The 26,704-nt window shown below is 43.3% G+C and overlaps 1 protein-coding gene and 1 pseudogene across 4 annotated transcripts in view; one reads left to right on the forward strand and one right to left on the reverse strand.

Annotated features, from left to right (window-relative positions):
• The window catches only part of FREM1 (FRAS1 related extracellular matrix 1), a 181,946-nt gene that overhangs the window by 89,880 nt on the left and 65,362 nt on the right, over positions 1–26,704 (reverse strand). For 3 of the 4 annotated variants that reach the window (XM_066604279.1, XM_066604280.1, XM_066604281.1), the window contains exons 11-19: positions 23,350–23,549; positions 21,414–21,504; positions 20,480–20,647; positions 17,365–17,573; positions 10,779–10,872; positions 8,989–9,241; positions 7,696–7,893; positions 3,885–4,070; positions 2,953–3,149 (exon numbers count right to left, since the gene is read on the reverse strand). In XM_066604279.1, the coding sequence (XP_066460376.1) occupies positions 2,953–3,149; positions 3,885–4,070; positions 7,696–7,893; positions 8,989–9,241; positions 10,779–10,872; positions 17,365–17,573; positions 20,480–20,647; positions 21,414–21,504; positions 23,350–23,549 (1,596 nt within the window). Of the gene's footprint in view, positions 1–2,952; positions 3,150–3,884; positions 4,071–7,695; positions 7,894–8,988; positions 9,242–10,778; positions 10,873–17,364; positions 17,574–20,479; positions 20,648–21,413; positions 21,505–23,349; positions 23,550–26,704 lie in introns of those variants that run through there. The other variant, XR_010792875.1, reaches the window with a different exon arrangement.
• LOC136627201 (myosin-9 pseudogene) lies at positions 14,401–16,915 on the forward strand (annotated as a pseudogene).

Consider the following 26,704-nt stretch of genomic DNA (forward strand, 5'->3'; position numbering starts at 1 on the left):
ACCATCTTTATGAGATGCACAGTGTGGGGTTCCTTGGGCCCATTAGACTTGGGTTCCTTGGGTCCATTGGAGCAAATGATTCTGAGGACCCACCATCAATCTACATAGAACATGTGCGGGACCACTTTTAATTTCATTGTATAAGATATGAACACTAGAGGAAAGTAATTGGCTCAAAAGTCTACTCCAAGCTGAAAAGACTTCTTCTGGACTTGACAGGCCCTAATGTGTTAAGGTTACTGAGCCCTGGGCCCAACATAGCATCTGTATTCTGGTCGACCAGTCCGACAATGCATACATACCATGCATTATATGACATAAGACTGCTAGATACACTACTTTATTAGAGGCACCCATCTAGTAATATGTTGAACTTCCTTGGCCTTCAAACCCACAACAATTCATTAAGGCATAGATTCCACTAGGTATTGAAATAGTTCTACACTAAAATTTGCCCATGGGGACAGGAGAGCTTCTTGAAGTTGCTGCAAATTAAATAGAGGTACTGACATGTTCTGAATAGCTAACCAGAAGGGTTTATATTTAATTCATCTTGTCTGAACCAAATTCTGACCCTCCCATCAGCAGTAGAAATCTGGATTCATCTGCCCAGGTGATGTCTAGTCGTCTGATTTTTCCCATTCGTTTGCTCAATGGAGTTTGACCTTCCCGTTTTCCTTTCACACAGTGGCACTGGAACTGCTGTTATAGTTCATCCGGGCTAAGGAATGACGAATTGTGGGTTTGGGCACATTAGTTGGAGCACCAATTTGCTTGACTGTGCTCTGCCTGTTCATCCATGATGTGGATTCACACTGAAACTGATCCACAAAAACGTTCTCACTTATTATGCTGCACTCCGGGGTGATGTCCAGTTTCTATACAGAGAAGGTCTAATTGTGAAAAGGCAGATGTCTCTAATAAAGGGGTCATTCAATATAGTCAAATGTATCAAGTAAAAATGAGTACACTCAGCATTTACCCTCCTTTCAATGAAAAAAATGGTATACAATTGAAACCATGAAACACATCTAACAACCCCTTTCAAATGTGAGCCGCAGCAGTATGGGACGTTTCTGGCTCACTGTGACTTCCCAGGCAAGGACTAGTAATATATGGTACACAATCAGATCAACTGTTGTAACACATGGTCTGCTCCAGTCCACTAGGCATGGGGGCCACGCTAACACAGCAACTCTCCATTCTGGTTTATAGATTTGGGGTCCTGATGTGCAAAGGGCCTATGGACATAAGCTGAGATAACAGCTCTAAAGGGATCCTATCATGTTGACCATGATGTCTGATGTGCCAGCAGTATGTTATAGAGCAGGAGGAGCTAAGCAGATTTACGTAAAGTTTGTGGGGAAACATTCAGTATAACTTGTCTTTTATACATTTAAACCCTGTCTCTTTCTGGCCTTAATAGTCCAGTGGGCGGTTCCACATAGTAATTAACAGCCATCTCTGTATGCACCCATATAAATGGAAGACTTTAAATGACTGATAGCTCCGCCCACTGGACTCCTAAGCACTGAAAGAGCAGGGATTTAAATAAATAAAGTACAAGTTATACTGAATGTTTTCCCATAAAACTATATATCAATCTGCTCAACTCCTCCTGCTCTATAACATGCTATTGGTAGATTGAACAGCATTTTCATAGTGATAGGTGCTTTTTAATGAAATGACAGTAGGTATACACATTCATGGACGTACACATTTTTATATGGTCAGTTTTGGATGTGAACAAAAATAATGATATTAATAGAGATGAGCGAGTACCAAACTGCTCGGGTCCTCGTTATTTGAGCTTTTCGTAATATTCGAGAGCTCAATTCGAGTAACGAACCCCATTGAAGTCAATGGGAGACTCGAGCATTTTTGCATTGGACCCGCCGGGTCGGGTACCGAGTCTCTCTCTCTCTCGCTCTCTCTCCTCCCCCCCGCCAGCCACATGCTGCTGTGGATGTGCACAAGTTGGCACGTCACAGCAGGAAGTGGTAATACGGGGAGGGGTTGAACACAGCGTGGTACTCGCTCGAGTAACGAGCACCATCGAGTATGCTAATACTCGAATGAGCATGTTCGCTCAACTCTAATACTTCAGATAATATCTGTATGTTAGTAACATAGGGCATATGAATTGCATTATGTCTTTTTGTATTAATTAAAGATCCATTTTAACCTGGATAGGCTGCTTTTACATCTATGTCAGGGGTTCCATTTTCCTGTATCATACGGAGAGCATGAAAAGGGAATCCCCTGCTATAACATATTAGTCGTATGACAGAACCAAACAGCACAGAACGGACCCCATTGACTATAATGGGGTCCGTTCGGTTTCCACTCAACTGCCCAGCATTTCACCAAAAGAAGAAGCACTGCATGCCGTGCTATTTCTTCTTCCTTCGTTATTTTCTAGGACCCAACTCAGAAGCGAAGGCAGCCTGAGTGTTGATAAGGCAAACAGATACAGTATCATTATTTCAATGGCATAACATTTTCTTCCTTGGGTCAACAACACTATCGCAGGCCTCTCGCTAGCCAAGCCAGAATCCTTCTGCACACTGATGACGGGCAAGCACCCCGAAACAGCTGTCTGTGTATAGATTCTAGCTTGGCTTCCAATTCCCAGTCATTGTTACAAGGCTTGTATAAAGAGTCTAACATTGACTTGCAGGAATGCTGCCTTCCAATAGGTGGCACTGCAGAGCTATTGTTCCATCTCCCATATTTGCACATTTTCTTTCCTAGCATAGTTCAAAAAGAGGAAGAAGAGAACAGACAGTATCCTCCTTCTGTCATAGACTAGCCAAAGGGAAATCTATAACATTCTCCAAAATCTGAAAAGCTCCATTATGCTGTTAGGCAATCTAACTGACATTATTATTCTGTTAACATCTGACAACTTAGAATATTTCTCTTTAGATCACGACTGCCAACATTCCTTACTGTGATATTTCTGGCCATGAATTCTGGAACTTCATCATTTGTTGGGTTGATTACGATGAAAAACGGTTTCTCGAGGGAATGATGTTTCCCATCAGTGACATATAATGTCAACTGATCTGCGGTCGGTTCTATTCGCTGATGTCTCGACTGCACATAGTTTATGTTTCGGGAGATGATGTCCTTCAGTGTAAATGAATCTGGGCGAAATAAGAAAAAGTTAGTCGTGATGTAGGACATAAATTAAACATGAGGAGATTCTGGACGGAGTCAAAGTCTCCACTTTATGGGAAATTCTTCTTCTGTTGATTGGATATTGTGTAACTGTCAAGTGGATACATGGCTGTAAATAAACGGAAGCCCTTGGGAGGCAAACATTAGGAATGCAGCAGAGATAGGCAACGTCCATGCATGACCACAGGCGAGCTAGTTATCTCCTCTGCACCTCAAGTTCTATAAGCTAGACTGCAGGCTATTTCTGTTCTTGCTTTTTAATACCATCTGCTGTGTATACATACTTTTGCCATCACGGCTACAAAAAAAAAAAAAATCTAGCTTCCAACATTTCAGTTTTGACAGAATTTTTGCATAATGTGCCATGTTTAAAGAAGGTGACAGCATTTCTGGAAAGATAACAAAATTCCATTGTAGCTTTCTAAAATAATGCCACATGCTGTGTAAAGTCTATTCTGGGAACAATAAGATATGTAAAATCATGCTGATCATTTAAGAGGAAACTATGCATATTAAAGATGGACTTTTATTTGTTTCGTCAATGCTCCTTATCAGCCAAGAGCAGGGATGGGCAACTTCCTTGTACTCCGGCTGTTGGGGCTAGATGTATTGTGGGTAATCTAATCCAGCCATAGGAATCGGAAGCGTCCTTGTCCTGCTACATGATTTAGAATTCAATTACATTTTCTTTAATTACTCACCAATACTTATTCCCACGTTACTTTTCTCAAACCCCGGAGATGGAAGAATATTCTCAATGTATCCGTACCGAGGGGGAGAAACCAGTACGAATTGCAGATGGTCGCTGTGTGTGTCAGGGTCGCTGGCATGTAAGTGGTGTACGGTAATCGTACAGGATTGGCCTTCATCCACTGTAAATATGTCATCTAGGAAGAACGGAGGGGAAATGATTACAGGCAAAGTTAATATTTTTGGAACATGTTTGGGTATGAGTTTACGGGAGTTCAAGAGGTTTTCCATGGAGCATACTACTGATGACCTATCTTCAGGATAGGTCATTGGCTGGGGTCCGTCGCTCTGGACCAATACATGGCTGTGCGGGCGCATACTGTTAGCGGCGTAAATACACAGTGCTCGGAGCGGAAGCAGTGGAAGTCTCTGCACCGATCTCTGTGTAGTGGCCAGTGCTTGTAACTGCAGGCACAGCTCGCATTAATTTCAATGAGCTGTGCCTGTAGTTACAAGCGCCGGCCACTACACATAGGTCAGCATGAAGACTTCCGCTGTTTCAGCTCTGACCTCTGTGTATTTGCGGCACTGACAGCATGCGCCCGCGAAGCTAATCAGACGGGGTCCCAAACGATTTGTGTGCAGCGAAAAAAAAAATTGCACTGATTGAAATAGCTAATTAGTCTAATGAGTTCCAAATGTGTTCTAATTCCTGTGCAGTTACTCAGTGTTTCACGCATCTCCTGGAGTATAGCGCCTGCTGCGTATTCTTTTAGTGTGACCAAATATGCAGGAAAAATATGTGCATGTGAACGTACCCATTGGTTCTATTCTCCATGTACTGTGCAGAAAAAGTTTGTGTGCGCAAATACGTCCCAGTAAATCCAGCATGACAGTCTAAGGGCTTATTCAGACGACCGTATATCGGCTGGGTTTTCACGCCGGCCGATATACGGCATCCCTCTCTGCAGGGGGAGGAGTCTGGAAGAGCCGGGAGCAGTGCTCTGAGATCCCGCCCCCTCTCCGCCCCTCAGCACTATTTGCAATGAGAGGAGGCAGGGCAGCAGGGGGGCTAAGTTCCAGGAGTTAGCTCCGCCCCCTCCCATTGCAAATAGTGCCGAGGGGCGGAGAGGGGGCAGGAGTTCAGTGCACTGCTTCTGGCTCTTCCAACCTCCTCGCCCTGCAAAGAGGGACGCCGTATATCGGCCGAAATGAATACGCGGTCGACATACGGTTGTATGAATAAGCCCTAAGACAGGTTCCTCTTTCCGCAGTTACATTAAAGCATTAGGGCTCTTTCACATGGGCGTATTTTGGGTGCGCAATACGCAGAGAATAGAGCCAATTGATATCAATGGGTTTGTACACATCTTCTGTTTTTTTGTGCGTACCAAAAAATAGGACCTGCTCTATTTTGTTAAGTATATTGAACAAAAGTGCCTATAGAAGTCTATGGGAGGTGCACAAATGCGTACGCAATGCAAACACACATGCACAAAACATTGCACAATTCCATGAGAAAAGGACACATCTGGACCTCATTAGGCTAATTGGCCTTTTAAATTGGATGCAATCTGATACAGAAAAAAAACTAACTTTAAAAAAAAAAAATCACTCATGTGTATGACCCCATGACTTTGATTTGAAAGAATGCTGCCATCCAATAGGTGGCGCTGCAGAGGTATTTGTCCATCTTCCTTATTTGCAAAAATTTCCCAGAGGAGCTAGCACGGCCTTATAAGTCTCCTTACTCACCTTTTAGGTGTCCCCACACCCCTTTTGGGTGCTCTTCTTGGGGAGAGACTATACCATCCGCCAACCCACTCACCTACTAGGTGTCTCCACACACTTTTTGGGTGCTGTCCTTAAGGAAAGACGACACTCATCCTGATCCACATCATTGGCCCCTCACAAACTAAATTAGAAGCCTGCTGCATACTAATGAGGGGCAATCACCCTGAAACAGCTGTCTGTGCATGGTTTTCTGGCTTGGTTTCCTATTCTCAATCATTGTTAAGACTTGTTATGAAGTCACTTTGATTTGAAGTAATGCTGCCGTTCAATAGGTGGCGCTGCAGAGGTATTTTTCTATTTCCCTCTTTTGGGTTCACATTCGTGCGAGATTTGTACATCTTGCAACGCACAAACCTTGCGTGAGAATCTTGCCAGTGTCCGTTTTTCTGCCTATTGGCAGTCTATTTGCTCACATAAATACGTAGTGTAAAAAAGTAAGCATAAAATCGCATTGATTTTGTGCGTAAATACACAGCATTTACGCAGTTTTCCTACATATTTTGCGTGTATTTACACACGCCTGTTGCATTCAGTGGATTTATACGGTGCATAAAACACACGGTAATGCCTCATATGTGCGATCGTATGAAAAAAATACGCTCAAGTGAACTTATCCGAAATCAATGGAATGTATTCACTGTGTATTATGCGCGCAAAAATTGGACACATGATATGCTGCGCAAATCTGCTCATGTGAATGAGCCCTAACTCTGAGAACAAAGGCATCATTTCAGTTCAGCTCAGTATCCTACTCCTTCCATGCCATGATCAAATGGTCTAGGAAGCGGGGACACTGCGTGGTGTTTTCCATGGTCATGTCTACTAGCAGCTGACATACGCATCTACCTGCTGCATGAAGAAAACGTATGAGCACCAGTGAATTTCCTTACCTGACCTACAAAACAGTGACTCTGTATGTGTTAGGCTATGTTCACACAGGGTGGAATTTGCTGTGGAGTGTCCGCAGCAAACATTCCGCAGCAAATCCACAGTGCAAAATCCACAACATTTGGTGAGAATTTTGATGCAGAATTTACCCTCTCATTTGAAGAGGCGGAATCCACATCTGAAATCCGCTGCTAAAATTGACAAGCTGTCGATTTAATTTCTGCACTGTCAATTGCCACACAAGCATATGCATATTTGCATACGCATGAGCATAACATCTTTGCTGAATTACAAAATGCCTTTTTTGCGCACGTATTGGCGTATTTTACTGTAATTTATATGTCCTTAAGGTGTGTTCACTTGCATTGTCAAACAAAGATGCACCAATTGAAATAGCTAATTAGTCTAATGAGTTCCAGATGTGTTCTTTTTCCAGCGCAATCACGCAGTGTTTCACCCATCTTCTAGCATATTGCACGCATTTGCGCATCCCCATTGACTTCTATGGGGATACGTGCGAACACGCCTGTGTGAAGGGAGCCTTAGTGAGGATTTTTCCCCAGAATGTGGACAAGAGTTTGAAATTCTCATCCGCACTGCTGTTAGTGTAAATGCCACTTATTTTCTGTGCAGAGAGTTCAGTCTACAGCAAATTTGCCCTGTGATTTTGTTAAAGAACGACTCATGAAGGTATTTGCGCGCATATTTGTGCATGCAATACACAGAAAATAGGACCCATTGATTTCAATGGGTCCTCTCACAATATGCGTTTTTGCACACATGAAAAAAATGCAACATGCTATATCTTTGTGTGCAAATGTGCACATATGTACCCGAGGGTATACATTAAGCGCTGCCCATACCTGCTAACACCAGCACCTCGTTTGGTGGCTTAATAGCCATTTAAATCAGAGCAGGGTGATTCCACCTCCCATGTGAACTAGCGGTTCCTGCGCAAATACGCACAGTATTTGCGCAGGCATGCGTGCAAAAAAAAGACTCCTTCACAGTGCAGAAACGTCTCGCTACCACATGTGTAATTGCGCTTACACTCGTGTGAGGCCGAACTAACTCTGCAGAATCACTAGGTGTTACTCAGAAAAATATCTCCTTTAATGCAATGAATACTTAAGGTATTACCTATTTTAACTGCTGGTGATTGGTTATCCACAGGAAAAACAGTGATATTCAGGTCATACACAGGAAAAGAGTCATGACTGGGAACCAGTGGATTATGGGGTCCATTAAAACAGCATTTGTTCATATTGGCATCCAATTCAGCATCCGAAATAACAAGTGTGATAATGTCATAGCAAGGCGTCAAACCAATTTCTCCACCTGGAGGATGAAACGTTATCCGTATTAAAATCTATTAATGGGAAAGTACATCCCTGCAGAATTCTACATGTCCAGAGTATAGCCATTTCATGGTCCTAAGTCATTTCATATTCATCTAAATCTTATACATTATATAATAGTTTACAAAAATGATATGTTTGTATCATATGATATGTTGGTATCATATGATTCAGGTTGACCCTCCCTACCACTTTGCATTTAGTTTATTTTAATAGCTGTCCCATTGTTTCTCCTACTCCCTAGAAAGCAGAAAGAACTGTATTGTAAATTTTACATCTTTTATGCTTCTCCCTTTTATTTTGTAACCAACTTGCTTGTATTGTACGTCATTGTATTTTGGTTTTTTTTTAAACTTTTTGTAAGCACAGCATCTTTTTTTGATATTAAAGCTTAAAACATTAATAAGCTAGTTCATAAGTTAGAATCAGCTGGGATACTCTTTACCCCTTTGACTGCTGGAGAACAGTGTGTGAGTGCACTGGCGTAACTATAGGGGATGCAGTTGCACCCGGGCCCAGGAGCCTTAGGGGGTCCATAAGGACTCTCTTCGCCATATAGGGAGCCCAGTAATATAAATAAAGCATTATAGTTGGGGGTCCTATTACAGGTTTTGCATTGGGGCCCAGAAGCTTCAAGTTACACCTCTGTGTGGGTGTATATGAAACTTCGTGTCTATTTCCAAGGAGTGGTGGTGGTGGTGTGTATCTGTGAGTTTATGGACTGTGTTGGGGTATGATTTATCATCAATTTGCAACTTGAGTGGAAAGTGAGCACAAGATTGAGTGATTCAAAATAGATGAACCCCTTTCATTCACACCCACATGGGAAAATGTGTACAGACAATATACGTATACAACATTCTGGAATATAGGAGAAAAACTCATAGGAGTACAGAAGGGAAACCAGCACGATGGTTCAAGCAAGACGAGTAAGAATATTCTATGAGGCTCATGTTTGAGGTCTATTTCATATAATATAGTACATTTGGAGTTCGGCTTATTTTCTGCCCACTTTGAATTCAAATCTTCAGTATCTAGACAATAATGAGATGTTGGTCACCTTTTGAGTACATACCGGTATGCTTGTAGATCACAGCTCCTTCAAAAACATCTCTTTGAGAGAAGTGGTCAATAGTAACTCCATTCTTCTGGACATTACCCCAGCGAGGCTGCCGAGCAATCATAAACATCAGCTGCATATCATCGCTATCTGCATCAACAGCATAGATATAGTCCGTTGAAAGGACCACTGCATCTCCCTCTGGACAGTATAATGTTGGTAAGAGGTTGTCCTTCATGACTGGTGGCTCATCATTTACTGGTACAATCTGTAAAATGACAATGATGAAATAAACACAGACTGATGTTTCAGGCATTGTATCCAGTTTTGGTACCTTGCAAAACCACAACTCATAATTACCTCCATTTTACCATATTTTAAGTAGACATTTGGATAATGAGTTTAACTACAGACTAGAAATCATTGTCTTCTTTCTAACACATTTATCAAGCCAGTTCAATTCATTCCACAGGTTACACTGTAGTTTCTTTACTCACACAACTTATCAATGTTTGGTTTTGAAAAACATTTTGCTTAAGCCCCATTTACACGCACAGATGATTCCTCAAAATTCATTCAAAAGATAGGATGATTGACAGTTTGAGCAATCATTTTACATGCCCATTAGTAGCTTATTAGCTTCCTTTGCATGTAAATGAGCCGCCCTGTGCTGTATGCAGATAACAGCAGGTGGTCTGTTATCTGCATACAGCTCCTTTGTTCTGCCGTGGGACTGCAGCTGAATACAATGTTATCAGTGCTCTCATGAAGAATCACAGTGTGCGGTCCCTGCTATCAGCCCTCTGGCTGAATGATAGATTTTAAGCTCAACTAAAAATCCTCGCTTGGCGGTAAAGCAAATGATGGTAGCATTTACACACAATGATTATTGCTCAAAACACATAATTTGAGTGAATTTTGAGTGATAATCATTGCGTGTAAATGGGGTTTTAGGCTGGGTTCACACTCTCTACTTGTTTCTGTTCCTTTTCATTCATTTGAATGACAGATTAGCGCAGCTGACTACAGTATAAGGTCCTAAAAAATGGAAACAAATAGAAACTGTGTCAAATGGAGAGCAAAGTTTGCACCATTGGTCTTTGATTGCCTCATTAGAGTCAATGGTTCCGTCTTGGTTTTTGTTTGAATCCCATTTTCAGGTATTCAGATGGAACTCTGTGATGGAAACTACTGACAAGGTTCCAAACGCTGTATGAGGTCAGCCTCAGAAAACATAGCAATGCAATCCAGACCCTATAAAACTTTGATATGTTATCTGGAGGCTGTATATGTATAGGACCTGAAACACTGAGAAGGGTGATTGAACTCCTCTACTTGTGCTTATATAGAGGAGATATGTTTCTTAAAGGGGTGTTCCAGCAAAAACCATTGATGATGATGACCTATCCTCAGCATCGGTCATCAATAATTAATCGCTGGGGACACACCATTCGGGATCCTCGATGATGAGCTGATTTTCCGGCATTAAAGCCAGACGTCATAGAAGATGGGAACGAAAGTGTCATAGCTGGCTTCAATCCCCTTGAAATTAATGGTAGCTGAAGCTGGCTTTTACATGTCTGGCACTTCCTCCTCCAACACTGAGGTTGGACGTGGAAATGTAATAGCCTCTTCAACTACTTCCGCCCTCATCCCCCATGACGACATTCTGCTGCACTGAGAGCCGGCAGGCAATCAGTGCATCGCTGGGGATCTCAAGTGGTGGATCCCCGGTGGATAGCAACTGAGGATAGGTCATCAACAGCTTTTTGCCTGGGACATCCCTTTAATATAATGCCACATACCTGGACTTTTAGAAGAAACTCTGCAGAATTTATACCATCTGTAGCTATACATTTTATTTCATCTTGTTGCGTCTCTGAACCATCATGCTGGTACCTTGAGTAATGAAAATGACAGTTAGTACTCTTAATTTTATCAACTTTATATGCATGATCCGTTATTCCCAGATAGTGGCTTGCAGAAATAAAATAAAAATAAAAAACATCATATTTATGAAATAATGATCTGAGTGCTGCAACATTTTCCATAGTGGCGGTTGAACATTTTATTAATATGTGGATTGAGTCTCATTCTTCAAAAACATAAGCTGCACCCCAGGTTTAGGCAACAGAAAACAGAAAAAAATATTTCATACTGATTAAACTTCTCTGGTGGTCTAAGGGTGGCTTCAGACGAGCGTGTATTTTGTGTGTGCACATGCGCGCACAAAAACACACGTCTATTAGCCCCAATGCATTCCCTATGGTGTGTGCACATGTCCATGCGTGCACCATTGGGAATGCACACATTGTTTTCAATGGAGCCGCGGCTGCTGCCGACGGCTCTATTGAAGATCACGGTCTGCCGGCACCACTGCATTGTTTCTTCAGGGAAGAACTTTACATAAAAAATTTTAGTGTAAAAAAATAAATAAAAATAAACTTACCCTCCGCTGCTGCCATGTTCCCCCGCGGGGACGAAGAACACACCTGCCACATGCAGCAGATGTTTCCTTCATCCCCACTAGTAAAAAGAATTTCCTGCTGCTACATCTGCCACATCTGTGACAGATGCAACAGAGGAATTCTTCAATTCCCTACCGCAGCTGTCACACATGACAGCTGCGGTAGAGAATTCTGCTGTCGGCACCCCATCAATTGATTTCAGGGAAGGGCTTTAAATATAAGCCCTTCCCTGAATTAAAAGTGGTGTAAAAAACAAAAAAAAATAAGTACTCACCTCCCTTCAGCTGCCGGGGCTCAGCCACGTCTTCTCCTGCTGTCCCCTGCTCTAACAGGCAAAGATTTAAAATCCACGCCTGCTGAAAGAGCTGATTGTGATTGGCTAAGGTGCTCAGCCAATCACAGGCAGCACTCGCTCGTCATTCATTCATTAAAATCCCCGCCTGCTCATAGATCAGCACTACGGAGTAGGGGACAGTCTATAAGTGCTGTTGTTTTACCATATAAGAAGACTTCATGGTCAAAAGCTAGCTGTTCTGGGAGACCTCGTCTGTGGACTTCCATTGTATGTGTATATACTATGACTATGTGCATCGAAGCTTAGGTTGTATGTAATATGTAGGAATATAGAAGGCGGTAGTATACAGTAGCAGTGCCCCATAGTATACTTTACTGTAGGTTTAGGGTGCTAAAATACAGAAAACAGTACAGCAGGTTTTAATTCTCATACTGATCGGTGAATATAGATGTAGGGTAGCCCGCTCTCCCTACTCAATACCGATACCACTTTTCAGACTTCCAAATGCGGCATCCAAACCTCCCTGTGGCTGTCATACCATTATCTTACTGTGTACTGTGCATCCTTCTCTAATCTCTGTTTGATGTGCTCAGGAGTTGGCTTCTTCCCAGCCACTGAAGGAGGATGTCAGGCCCAAAGAGTTGCCATATGATACCAGTGTTTGCACCACGCTAGGTAGTAGAAGTAGACCACAGCCCAGAGAGCGAGGGCTGTAGAAAGCTCAGGCGATCAGCAATGATCCGTTCTGCAAGTCTACGAAGTACATGTCCTGGATGATGATCATAATAAACAAGCAGAGCTCTTTAGGAGTGCTCTGCCAGATCATTAAAGGAGTTGTCCCACTTCTAGCTGTCTTGCTGCAGGAAGCAGGCAGCGCCGTACATTGCACAGTGGCCTGGATGGGTACTGTAGGCTGAGACATACTGAAGTGAATGGGATGCAGCCTACAGTACTAAGAAGGCTACTGCACAATGTACAGAACTGTCTACTTCCTGCAGCAACACAGTGGGACAACTCCCTGAAGGAATAAGTCAAGAAGATCTGGCACTGTTGATGTCCATTGACTGTGAACTATAAAACGCAGGCACTTTTAAGCTAGAATTTTTTCTTACTAAAAAGTGTATGGTAGTTATTTAAGGGCCTTTTACACAGTGCAATTATCATGCAAAAATTCATAATTGTATATTTTAAACAATTTTAACAATTATGTTATTAAATGTTTACGTGCCATTGATTTAATATTTTACATAGGCATAAAAATGATTCTTTGCTGTTGTGGAATCCCCACATTTAAACATTGGCTACAAAGAACACAAAGGACAAGCACAAAGAAGCGAAGACAAGCAATCTGTTAAGCGGTCGAAATTTGGAAAAGAAAAATGACCAATTATTGTAACATACTGTATAAATGCATCAAAAGAAGACAAACCAACTAAAATGGGTGCTGCTCCCTAAGGCCTTCATTATAATACGTGAGCAGTGTAATCACATTCAATCTCTTATAAATCAAATAGATCAAGAGTTAATATATAAAAACATTTAGAAAAACCTTTGGAAAAATAATACATAAATAAATCACCATCATCCACAATATATATTATAATGTCTATTGATATATTAGATGGAAATGCTACTATGATGGTTTTATGATTTTTTAATGTATTCTTATGCATTCGATGTATCTTTGTACCTATTCTATTTTACTGATGCTTTGAGTAATGGCTGATCACCAATAATTAACTTTTCCATACATGTTCTCATTATGTGATCTCAACCCTTTGTTCTGTATTTAGGGCAGGCTTAGGGGCATACACATGTGTGTGTGTCTAATTTTTGCTCACTTATGCTGAGAAAAGGGAATCTGTAACCTTCTTTTAGCTCTATAAGCTAAACTAAAGGTAAGCGGGCTACAACGGACTGTCATGGTTGCCACAGGTGACCGACGTTGACAGCAGGTGGCTGTCACTAGTAAGCAGAGAGACTGTGGTTGGAGGTGCAAAGGTCTGACCAGTGTGTACCTGGTTACCAAGTTTTCAGGAGACAAGGAAAAGTCCCTGATTGGCTTGCAGGTGGAGTCCCGCTGTCTATTGGTCTGACCTGTGACCAAAAGAGTTTGTCTGGAGAAAGTGCCACATTAGGAGAAGAGTCCATTTAGTGGTGAGGTCATTCTAAGGACTGTTGCTTCTGTGCAGTATGCACTTGGAAAGACTGATAGACATAGTCCGCTGCGAGACATACAAATCTCGCATGAATAGGAACCCCATTCTTTTGAATTTCCTATGTTTGGCCGTTCCCTCAGAACACCTCACCCATTGTTTTCAATGTGGCCAGGCAAAACATCGCACTGTGTATGAGGGGCATGTGATTGCAATGCTTAGTTTCCCATTGAAAACACTTGCCCATCCGATTTCAGTCACGCTGGAGGATCGCAGCTTCCCAGAAGTGATAGGAGGTGTTTTGACACAAAAATGCCTTGCATCCTTGGGGAAATTTCATGTTCCCAAGCATAATATCAGACCCAGTTTTATGGTCTGATATCACACTCGCCCGTGTGAAATTAGCTTGGGAGTGAAGGCAAACTAGAGAGAGGTATTGTCAGTGTAGTTTTCTGTGAAAGTAAGGTGGTTGCTAATAGCAACCAAATGTCCACTGGGACTACAGATAATGAAAAAGAGAAAGAGGACTGCTTCTCTTAAGAGAGAAGATGTAGTCAGTAAAGACCATGAGCTCCAAATTAGAAAAGGTGAACAGTTGCTCAGAGTTCAAGAGGAACTTGTACAGATGCTTGCTAACATGGATGTTCTCTTGAAGGCCAAAATAATAGCAGAAGAAGCATTTCAAGCTGCAAATGAAAAATATGAAGGGCAGTTGAAAAAGGAAGCTGCTGACTTGCATCTAATTGCAAGAGATGCCAGGAGACCAAGGCTACTGGCAGAAGAGGAGACAGGAAGTATCCTGAGTGCCATGCTGTCTGCCATTAATGAAGTTACATGGCCGAGGACAGAAGTTGAGGTCATTGATCACTGGTTGTTACTGGGAGAACAAGCAAGAGTTGATGCTGCCCTCGCAAGAGTAGAGGAAGAGTCTGCACAGCAGAATGTAGCTCTAGAAGATTTGTGAGCTTGAGTCACAGATAGGTGAACTGCAAAGGGTCCTGGAATTGAAGAGAGCTGCTTGCAGCAAGGCAGAAAAACAAGAGGGATTTTGGAGAAGCACATGAAACCCAAGTCTAGGAGCTTAGACAAAAAGGCCCAAGCTGTGGAGAAGCTGACAAAACACCTAGATCAAGCAGAAAAGTGGAAAGAAAAGGTGGAAAAGGCCAAACAGGCCGTGGAAAGTGAGTGTAATGAATTGATCAATGAAGTAAAGGTACTTCTGCAAGACAAGAGGGACTCGGGGCACAACAGAAAAAGGATAGAGACTCAACTTCAAGAGCTACAAGTAATGCCGAATGTACACAGCTGGGTTGGATTCCGCATCTGGGATCCTGCAGCGGAATCGGACCCTGTGCCTGGCCAGAGACCCTTGCATCCCTGTCCAGATTTGTATTCTCAGTGTCAGCTGCGGATGGGCCGCGGATCAGACAGCTTCCATTGACTTCAATGGAAACCGTCCATGCGGAATCAGTGCTGGAATTAGACATGCTGCGATTTTTTTCTCCGTGAGTGGAAAATTGCAATTGATTTCCACTCTTGGACACGGAAAAGTGATATTCCATACCATTTCTCTGGACAGTATTGGCTGCGGAATACAGAGGCGGACGCCCGCTCCGGATTACGCAATGCAAATACACCTGTGTAAATTGGGCCTAAAAATCAATGAAGGTGACAGATTAGAGCCAGAGCTGTCTGAGAAGGTGAACAGACTGCAAGCGGAATTGAAAGCTCAGATTCAAGATTCTCAGAAATTTTTGAAAGAAGAAACTCATCAGAAGCTTGGCCTTAGTACCAACTGAAACAAATGGAAGCTGAGAGAACTGCGTTCCTTGAGCAATTAGAGAAAGATGAAGAAACCAAGAAAAACTTATCAAAGCAGATTTCAACACTCAGGTGGCAGATATGAAAAAAAGAAAAAGAAGATTACTGTATCCTCGGTCTCTGTTGAAGAGCAAAATAGAAAAATCCCAAAATAATTAGTAGCTACAAATCAATGGTATGAAGAAAAAGCAGCTGCTTATGAGAAACTAGAGAAGACTAAAACTAGACTTCAGCAGAAATTAAAAGGTATTAGTGTGGATCTTGTTCACTCACGTCAGATTGGAGAAGAAGCAGAAGTTTGATCAGTTGCTTGGTGAGGAAAAAAACATTTCTGCTAAATATGCCGATGAACCGTGATAGTGCTGAAGCGGAGGCTTGTGAAGAAGAAACCAATGCGCTCTCCTTGACATGCACCCTGGAAGAGGCCCTTTGAAATGAGGACTGAAGTATAAAGGCTTGACAAACAGTTGCACGTGGAAATGCAAGACTTAGTTAGCACTAACTAGAAGGATGCTGAAAAGAAAGCTCTGGAACTAGAAAAGCCCAAGAGTGTATTCCAACAGCAAGTAGAAGAAATAAAGACCTTGTTGGAGGATCTTAAAAGTGAGTTACAAGCAAGAAAGTATGCCAAATTGTGTTTAGAAGGTAGCCTGGGGGCTATATGTGATCAGGCTGTGAAAACTGAAAGTGTCTTGAAGGAAGAAATTGCCTCTCCCCCCCCCCCCTGCTCCCCTCCACTCTCCCCCACCACCCCCCACTGCCCCCCCCCAGCACACTCAGACGAGAAGGCAGTTACTTGAGAAGAGCGATGCTCATCTCTAGTCATTTTACAACTGATGAGAAGAAATCGGCTGCCACTCTAAAGCAGAACCAAGACAAATAACATTTGAAGCAGAAACAGCTGGAAGAAATAGGCCAAAGAGGTGGAGGAAAAGTATATTGGACAACTGCAAGAAAAGGAAAATCTCTTGATTGAGAGCAACCAAAGAGAGAGGAGTTTATCTATAGTACAGGAACCATTAAAGCAGAAAATGAGTGAGGAACATGTTGATGTTCCTACCATATGTGATGTATACATTGAGGAAAATGTTATGAAGATCATTGAGACAGTGCTAGATAGTGAGGGGTTGCTCAATTTCGTAGAACATGAAGAACGTTCTAGAGAGAACCTGACACAGAGATCTCAGAGTGTGGATCTTTGACTCTGAAGGGTTAGATCCTTTGATAGGTCCTACAGCATGTATCAAAGGGAGTAAGGATATGTGGCAAAGAAGGGGACCGGAAGCCTCGATCGTGACAGGGGCTGACAGCCCCTAGGATGACACCCTGCTTGGGTAATAAAGGTGATGGACTTTGTGTTTACGGCACTAGGCCTGATATAGCTAATGCGAGATAACCTGTTATTTAGCGGCCAGGGATATTTATCATAAGTATGTTCTGTGACTATAACAGTGTGAAGATTCTGTTACTCTTGCTGTCTGTTATAAATGGACTTCCAGAGTTTGACCACAAATTCTGGCCTGAATGTGTGTTACTGAGATGCGACCACCCATCTAGGTAGAGGACAGATGGCATTCCCAAGAGCTCAATACCCTCTAAGTTGCCACAATTAATTCATGCATATTGAAACAATTATTGCAACAATCCTAACCTAACTTTTAACGTGCTGACGTCCAGGTAGCTGCATTGTTCTCCTGCATGAATCGTTCTCCCGTCTAGTTGAATTATGCCATGTACTGGTGCTGCTTGTAACGTGATCCAAAGCTTGTCCTGGTACGTGTCCTTGTCCGTGATACGAATGTGATCCACGGTCAGGAGCTGAGAGCTGCCTTCCTCCACGCTCAGGTCAAATGTGAATACCTAGATGTGCCAAGCATATAAGACAATGAACAGGTGTGGCTTGTGAACGCAGTACAATAATAACAATGTTAGAATTGTGTTCACAGCTACCCAGTGTAACCAGGACAAAACACATCCCTAAACCCTATGTAAACCGAATACATGATGAAAACCCCATAAACACTGGTAGACAGCTTATCTCCAAAGGTTTCATTAATAAAGAGCTTTGTCCTTTCTTTTTAGTTACTTAAAGGGGTTGTCCCGCGCCGAAACGTTTTTTTTTTTTTTCAACCCCCCCCCCCCCCCCCCGTTCGGCGCGAGACAACCCCGATGCAGGGGTTAAAAAAGAACACCGGACAGCGCTTACCTGAATCCCCGCGCTCCGGTGACTTCTTACTTACCTGCTGAAGATGGCCGCCGGCATCTTCTCCCTCGGTGGACCGCAGGGCTTCTGTGCGGTCCATTGCCGATTCCAGCCTCCTGATTGGCTGGAATCGGCACGTGACGGGGCGGAGCTACACGGAGCTACACGGAGCCCATTGAGAAAAGCAGAAGACCCGGACTGCGCAAGCGCGTCTAATTTGGCCATTAGACGGCGAAAATTAGACGGCAACCATGGAGGCGAGGACGCCAGCAACGGAACAGGTAAGTGAATAACTTTTGATAACTTCTGTATGGCTCATAATTAATGCACAATGTACATTACAAAGTGCATTAATATGGCCATACAGAAGTGTATAGACCCACTTGCTGCCGCGGGACAACCCCTTTAAGTTTTTTATTGGCTGCAAGGTAACAGTGATAACTGCTGAGCCACCAGGTTGTAGTTCAATGGTATATGTAATTCACAGAAAATATAATCACCGCACAGTAGCTGAGGAAATAATACAACTCATTGTAAAAAAAAGTCAGGCCCCGAGAAGAAGTTTTCATTTTGCTATAAAATTTGGCATGCAGTTACATCTCAGGCAGATATGCAAATGATTAAAGTCGTGTTGTGATTAGATGAACGGTCTTGTCACCTGAGGCCCTACAAGTGGGCCATTCTGACTAGTTTGTTAGGAGGTGTTGGGACCACTGGATGTGTGAGGGCGGACAAGGCGATCGCACTCAGGGCGCCCTCAACAGACCACCAGCAGAGAGGATTGTCTGACAAGCATGAGCAGCTCTAACTGTGGTGTTGTCCGCCATCCAGAGACAGGTGGCGCCATCGTTACAGGCTCCTGGGTGTAAGGTCACTGCTCGTCTTCAGCCACCCTCATGTGGTTCCTGGCAGCTCCTAGCGTTCCTCTGCTCTTTCTTTCTGCTTTCGTCCAGCACTGAGAGGGTTAATCAGCCTTGATAGGGTTGATCTGAACTGAGAGGGTTAACCAGCTCTCTGACTCTCAGTTCACCTGTGGGGTTAATTAGGCATTACTCCCCTATTTAAGGTGAGCTGATGCAGGTCCTGGTTGCCTTTGAATTGGTGTTTGTTAGTTCATAACAAGCAGCCTTTATTGGTTGTGCTGGTCTGTGTCAGTTCTACCCGCTCTCTGGGTTCTGTCTTATCTGTGTCCTGTCTGCCTTGAGTCTGTTTTTGACCTTCTGTTATGTCTGAGGCTTCTTGCAGATCTCCATCTGTTTATACATGTATTTTCTGTTAGTTTCATGTCAGTTTGTCCTTGCTCTGTCCTGCATCTGTCTGCTGCCAGTTCCCACTTTTGCTACACCATCAGGGATAATCAGACCCGAGGTTCCAGCGCAGGGCTTCCCTTATCAGGGCAATCACCATGCTTGTAGGTAGGGGACTACCATTCTCCCTGCAGCCAAGGGTCAGTCACACTTTTTCTGTCTTCAGTACATTTATCTTAGGAGTCAACTACAACCACTCTAGGACTGTCCTCAGCCATGGTTGGTGGGTCCAGTGGATCCACATTCCCAAATCCATAACGCTGTGTTTGTCAGAACCATTTCCAGGCACTTGGCTGGAGGACATCTGTTCTGACAATGCCTATTATGTGTATTCAATTGCAGTGGTGTTGTGAATAACAAAATTGGACTGCAAGGGAGTTGAACTGGGTTGCCTTCAATGACAAATCCAAGTTCACTGACTACTGCCATGTTTGAGTCTGAAGACCTCAGGGTGAGCCCCTCAATTCTTCCTTTGCTGGTGTGATGCACTGGGCACCATCACTTATGACAGTCGGTTCCCCCTAGTAGTAGTATGAGGGACAATGACAGCTCAGTGATATGTTCAGGACATCCTGCTGCCACGTGTTCCTCTCATGGTGGCTTCCAAGAGGCAGCAGGATAATGCTCGGCCGCCCACACAAGGGGGTCACAGGAGTGTCACACTTCCGTGGCCTGTCTGGTCACCAGATTTATCACCAATAGAACATGTATGGGACCATCTGGGACACCAACCTTGATGGCCTATGAGTTTCCACTTTCTAGAGGCTGAGTTACAGCTAATGTGGACTGATATGCCTCAGGACACCGTATGGAAGCTTCCGAGCTAATGGCAGTCCAACAGGGTACTAGAGCCTCTCTTCAAAGGGTCAGTTCTCCACAATAAATTCTCCTTTTGCTCTGATACTGTGATCACTTACCTATATCAAGGTTACAATCACACATAAAAAGTTTAATTTGATTCCAACAACTTCTTCTAGGCGCTTGATTTATTTTTGTGAGTATTTTTTATTTTTCACTTCATTACTGCCTGATTAACGCTCCATTCACTTCTATGGCACAGAGGAAAACTGTAGAGAGCATCGCTCATTCTCCGTCCCAAAGAAGTGAATGGAGCAATAGTCATGCATGACCATCACCACTCCAATCTCATGGACGAGATGGGCACATACATCTTAGGATACCTGTGGATTTTGGATAAATGTTATTAGCGGGGAAACCCCTTTAAACATATATTTACACATTGTGTCAGCACTTACCTGCGGCGGCTGATTGTCTACAGGACGTATTGTAATGTTGAAGCAGATACCATACAAGGTACCTCCATGCTGATTACTGACCGATAAGGTAAAACCGACATGTATTGCATCAGGACCTATATCTTCTATGGGGGGCATATATGCAACCTTCATGTGGCTCACTGCATGCTGTAAAACCAAGAGATTCATCATTTTCAGGTCAGTCTGTTTAAAGAAAAACTTACCACTGTGACATCCGACATAAACACCAAATTTAGTTATTAAAATATTTCTGAGTATGATGGATCTTGTTTACATGGTCATGAGCACATTTATGCGCGCATTTGCTTGCTGGGCGTTGTGTTTATGTGCACGCCTTTACGTGTTTTACAGTAATTTTTGTGCAGGCATGTCATTCATATTTGCATGCGGAAAACAAACAAACAAGCATGTTCCCATTGATTTCAATGGGCATTTAAGTTAAATTACTCTAATATGTGCTGTGTTCGTGCGCAATATGCACCAAAATAGGACATGTTGCGTTTTTGGTTTTTTTGTCCAAACGAAATGCGCACAGAAAATACTCATGTGAACAAACCCATTGAAATCAACGGTTTCTGTTCACTGTGTACTCCATTTGCAAATTTTGTGTGTGCAAATGCGTTTCTGTGAATAAGCCCTAACAGTGCAGTATTGATTAGTATTTTTCCACATTTTTGAATGTAGGGCTTAGCCTTCTCGCAATAAAATCTTGCGATTTTATCGCAGGCAGCAGCGATGCGAGGCTGATTTTTCACAAGAAAAACGCATCACTGACGCTATAAAATCGCAGGAACACAGCTGTGTTATTGCCACGATTTTGTAGCTGTCGCCCATGTGAGAGAGGCCTCAATGCCACCACGGAAGCACAAATTATTCATCTACTTAAAAATGTGCGGTCAGAAGCTGCACGAACCTGCGTGAACGTTGGCGTCCTGACAGCGGAATGATCCTTTGTAAATTTGGGAATAGTGTCCACCAGAACGATCCTCCCAGCATCCAGATCGCTGCACAATGATAATGTAACAGATTATTTCCAGTATTGTGTGCCCTTACATGTCTAACACAAATGGTCACCGCACGTTACAATAACTGGTGTTAATATGTCACCCAATGCGATAACTAACGAAAATGTAAATCCCCTTATTTACCTAAAATTACTTTTTTATGTTGAGAAATCCCACCAAACTGCTGGCCACTAGGGCTGTCTGTTCCTTCTATTTTGTTGTCCACTGCCTGTTGTCATGTGAAGTTCCACCCTTATAACAGAGGCACTGAGATGGAAGTGGGAAAGTGATGTCTCATGCTGTCCATAGACGTCTATAGAGAAGAGGAAGACGTAGGAAGAAACAGCAACTAAGACCAGTGCCGCACGGGGGGTAATTGCATTTACACTCACATATGCACCACTCAGGGGCGTAACTATAGGGGATGCTGGGGATGCGGTTGCACTCAGGCCCAGGAGCCTTAGGGGGTCCATAAGGCTTCTCTTTTCCATACAGGGAGCCCAGTATTATGACTAAACCATTGTAGTTGGGGCCCCATTACAGATTTTGCATCAGGGCCCAGAAGCTTCAAGTTACGCCTCTGGCACCACATTTTTGTGTAATGGGCATTGCGCACGTGTGTGTTTTGCTGTACTTTTTGCACGTGCAAATCGAATGCAATATTTCACTCCATCAAAGGATAGGAGACTCCATAGACTCATATGGGAGTCAATGCGAGCCGGCCAGCAAATGAGGGGGAGCATGGAGCACTGCTAAACAATGACAGGTGACCCCCGCTGCTAAACTCCTTCCCCGCACCCAGAAAAAGGGAGGGGGAGAGACTTTAGCAATGGGGAGCGCTGCTAAATAATGACAGGTGCCTGATGCATCATAGTACATTGTTCTGGCAGCGGAGGGATTTCGGGGTTGTGGCGCCAGTGCACTGCAAGACGCAGCAGCCAGCCGGGTAAAATTGCGAAAGATAGCCATAACTTGGTCGTGGCTTTTCTTCATTCACGCGATTTAGCGCTCTGATAGCCATGATTTTTTTAGCGCGGCTATCGGAGCACAAAAATGACGGTTGTGTGAAAGGCACCTAAGGATATATTCACATGCAGCATTTCTTGCTGGAAGCCCGTTTAAAAGCCAGATTCATACAAGCGTAAGCGTGTTTGCACTCATTTTTGCGCGCAAAAGTCCTGGGCATTTGTGTGGGCAAAAAATGATGCACCGATGCTCCCAGTCTTTGAAACGGCCAAATTCCTTAATGAGTGCCAGATGTGTTCTTTTTCCGTGCAAATGCGCAGGAGAATAGAGCACACTGCATTTTTTGTTTTTGCACTACGCAATTGCGCATGTAAAATATGCGCTTGTATACGAATCTATTAGAATCAATAGGTTCTATTACCTGTGTGTTGCGTGTGCAAATGTTTAATGCGGATATATGTCCATGTAAATCTGGCCGGGGGCCGGCTTCACATGTGCGTATTTCCATGCGCAAAATTTGCTCGCACAATACGCAATGAATAGAGGCCATTGATTTCATAAAGGGGGAGCGTAATACACTAGAGGATGTAATTGCGCAGGAAAAGAACACGCCAAGCTCATTAGGCTAATTAGCCGTTTCAATGGCTGGGAGCATCAGTGCATATTTTCTTGCGCACGCACCAAAAACAGCTAAATATACACCAATGCGTGTGCAAAAAAGCAACGTTCGTTCTGAAAACACTCGGCGCCCATGTGTGACCAGCTGTAGCGGTGGTCGTACATAAGATAACATTTACTAACAATGGCAGATGTGTTCCAACAGTAACTGCACGGTTCTAACAGAAGTAAACAGTAAGGCCTCGTTAGTACAAGGACTACCTGAGAGGCGGTGATAATCGACACGGCGGTTTAGTTACGGTATAAATTATCTCTCTTTCTGGAGATTCGGCGTCTATAAAATGTAGGTTTTTCTTCGTTATGTAGACCACATCGGTTTCTTTCACAACCAGATGACGAGTTGTCCCAGGGACCTCCTTAGGAAGCTGATCATCCACTGGTGCTATATGTATGATCACAGCCTGGAAGCAGAAATAACAGATAATCGAAAGTGACTTACCGTGGCACATGACCTATCTAGACCGCGAGACGGCCATGTTCTAGGATAGTCAACCCCCTCAATGATGGCTCTGCCATCACTTTAGTCTTAGGACAGCTTCCTGGACTACAAACCAAGTAGCCCGGAATGCTATAGCCTAAGAGGGTATTTTAGGACTGGCTAAGGGCAAATAAACTATCCAGTACTCACTGGGCTCAGTAGACATGTGCCGGACATGGCTGCATTACCGTGGAAGCCAGGGATTGGTTGCAGCAGTCACATCAATGATGGATGGTACGTAACCACTAGGGGGGCATAGGATGAGTACTGGAAGGGTTATTATTTTAGTCCATTCCCTGCCCTCAGCCAATTTTGTAAAACCTCTAGCAAACCCTTTTAACTCATAATGACTGGGCTATTTTGTACCTTAATTACCAGGCACTTTTTTTTTGTTTTTACATCGTTAGATTCGTTACCTTCCAAGAGCCATAACATTTTTTTGTTGTTGTTGTTGACCTAGCCATGTGAGGTCTTGTTTTTTGCGGGCCGAGTTGTAACTTTGAGTGCCACCACTTTGGGGTACATGTACTGCATTGTTTAACTTTTATTAATCTTTTTTGGTGGGGATGGAAAATAATCAAAAATTCCGCCATTGTTTTTTTTAGGTTTTACGGGAGTCACCGTATGGTATAAATGAAATGTTACTTCTGTTCTGCAGATCAATGCGATTACAGCAATGCTAAATGTATACATTTGGCACAATAAAAACCTGTTTTATACAAGAAATAATTGTATTTGCATCACAACTTTCCACGAGCCATAACATTTCTATTCTTCCGCCAAATGAGCTCCCAGTGGCCTTGTTTTTTTTGAGCCGAGCTGTACTTTCTATTTGCACTGTTTTGCAGTTCATGCAACTTTTTGATCCCTTTATATTGCGCATTTTGGCAGGCGGATGAATGAAAAATAGCAATTTGCACAATTTTTTTAGATGCTGTTCATCATGTGGGATAACAGACTTAATATTGTTATAGCGCAGCTCTTTATTTATTTTATTTTTTCCATAGTAAAGGGAGTTTGTAGGAAAAAGTGTTTTTTTTTTTGTTTTTTTTTTAAATTAAACTACTTTATTTAACTTTATTGAACGTACTTTTAACACATATTTTCATCCCTCAAGGGCGCTTGAAGATGCAATTGTTCGATCACTGGTACACTATAGTGTACTACTTATGTAATGCAGTGTAGTGTACTTGTGATGGGTCAGGCAAGCAGATAGGCTGGCATGCCTGCAGATCCAGAAGCCTTGTTTAGGCTTTCTACTGCTATGGGAACCCATCAGTACCCCGCAAACAAATTGCTTGGTGCCAATGGATGAAAGCAAGTCCCCATCCCTTTGCCGTCCACTTACATACCACGATCACCATTAATCACGGCATGCAAAAGGTTAAAATGTCAGAAGTCGAGATCATTAGTGCAGAAACCCAGCTGTCAGTGGTTCCTTTGATCATATAAACCATATATGTTGGGTTATTCACATGAGCGTAGCCATTTCTATGTGTGTCTGCCGATGCCGTAAAAATGCGTGAATGGGCAGACAAATCTGCCATTTGTGGACCCGTTCAGACGGCCTGTGTCTGGCGCATATACGCCGAGCCCGGACTGTCGTCGGGCAGGGGGAGACAGTTTAGCTCTGCTAAACTGCCTTACACCTTTCCGCCCCCTCGGCAACTCTCAGCAAGGGAAGGGGGCAGGACAGAATGAGAGCTCGTGTGCTAAGCTCCCTCCCCCTCTCTGCCCCTTGTCAGCTGCCAGCACTGGGAGGGGGCGGGACAGGATGGAAGATTAGCAACTAGCTCCCGCCCTGCCCCACCCCCTCCCATTGTAAACAGCTTGCAAGGGGCGGAGAGAAGAAAGTGGGAGTTTAGGAGTCACGCTGCTAAACTCCCTCCCACCTCCTTTCTCCGGCAGCTGTCATAGGCTCCCATAGGAGTCTATGGGAGCCGCCACTGTATTCTGGCAAGGAAAGATAGTTCATGAACTATCTTTCCAGGCTGGGGTAAAAGCGCCCGGCCAAAATGTGCTCCTATGCTTTTACGCGGCAGAAAAATCGCCTGTCTGATCTGATGCATTGGAATCTAATGTATCAGATGGTAGTGTATATCGGCCGGCCATGAAAACAGCGGCTGATATACGCTTGTGTGAATGAAGCCTCAAGCATATGGAAACATACAGCCATAGGTGTCATATGTTTTCCATTGACTTAAATGTAAAAAAAAAGGATACTCTCCCATAGTTTTTTCGTGGATCAGAAAAATGCAACAGGCTACGCATTTAAATCGCCCTCCGGCTCTCCCCCGACGCTCCCCGCCCCACGCCGGCACCCAAATCTTTGCGGGCGAGCAGGCAGGTACTCGGTAAGGACGATACTCGCTCGAGTATCTGTCCTTACCGAGTACGCTCGCTCATCTTTAATGAAAACGTATATTAGGCTAAATGTAGCCAAAATTAGGCATAGTTTGACTACATTTAACCCATTATAGATGGGGATCCCTGAAACCCTGCGTTTTCATCCATTTTTCTTTCTTAGAAAAAAAAATATGTGTTTCACAGATGAACATATGCTAATGTGAACAGGCCCTAGGGGATGGAATATGACCCTCTGAAGAATATGTAGCGCAAAAACCCAGACTGCTAACGTGCGGATTTTGGTGCGGAATTTGTGGAATATTCGGTCTGGTGTGAAGGGTTTTTAAGTCTACTGATGAGGGGCACATGGCTTAGTGGTGACATAGATAACGTCAATCTAGTATACCTTTCATAGACTGTGTTACATGGACATTCAGTAGATTAAGATGTAAAACACGGCTGCCTTTCCGGAGGTGTATAGGCAATCATAAGTAGTAAAGGATAGGAAAGCATGGAGAACGATGATCCATAAAGTGACTGAAAGTCGTCCTTGACTAGACGGCTCATCATCACAGGCAATCATAGGTCACTGTACATACCAATCATAGGTTATGTGTACTTACCAATCATAGGTCACTGTACATACCAATCATAGGTTATGTGTACTTACCAATCATAGGTCACTGTACATACCAATCATAGGTTATGTGTACTTACCAATCATAGGTCACT

Source organism: Eleutherodactylus coqui, chromosome 5, assembly GCF_035609145.1.
Source record: "Eleutherodactylus coqui strain aEleCoq1 chromosome 5, aEleCoq1.hap1, whole genome shotgun sequence".
Taxonomy (NCBI): domain Eukaryota; kingdom Metazoa; phylum Chordata; class Amphibia; order Anura; family Eleutherodactylidae; genus Eleutherodactylus; species Eleutherodactylus coqui.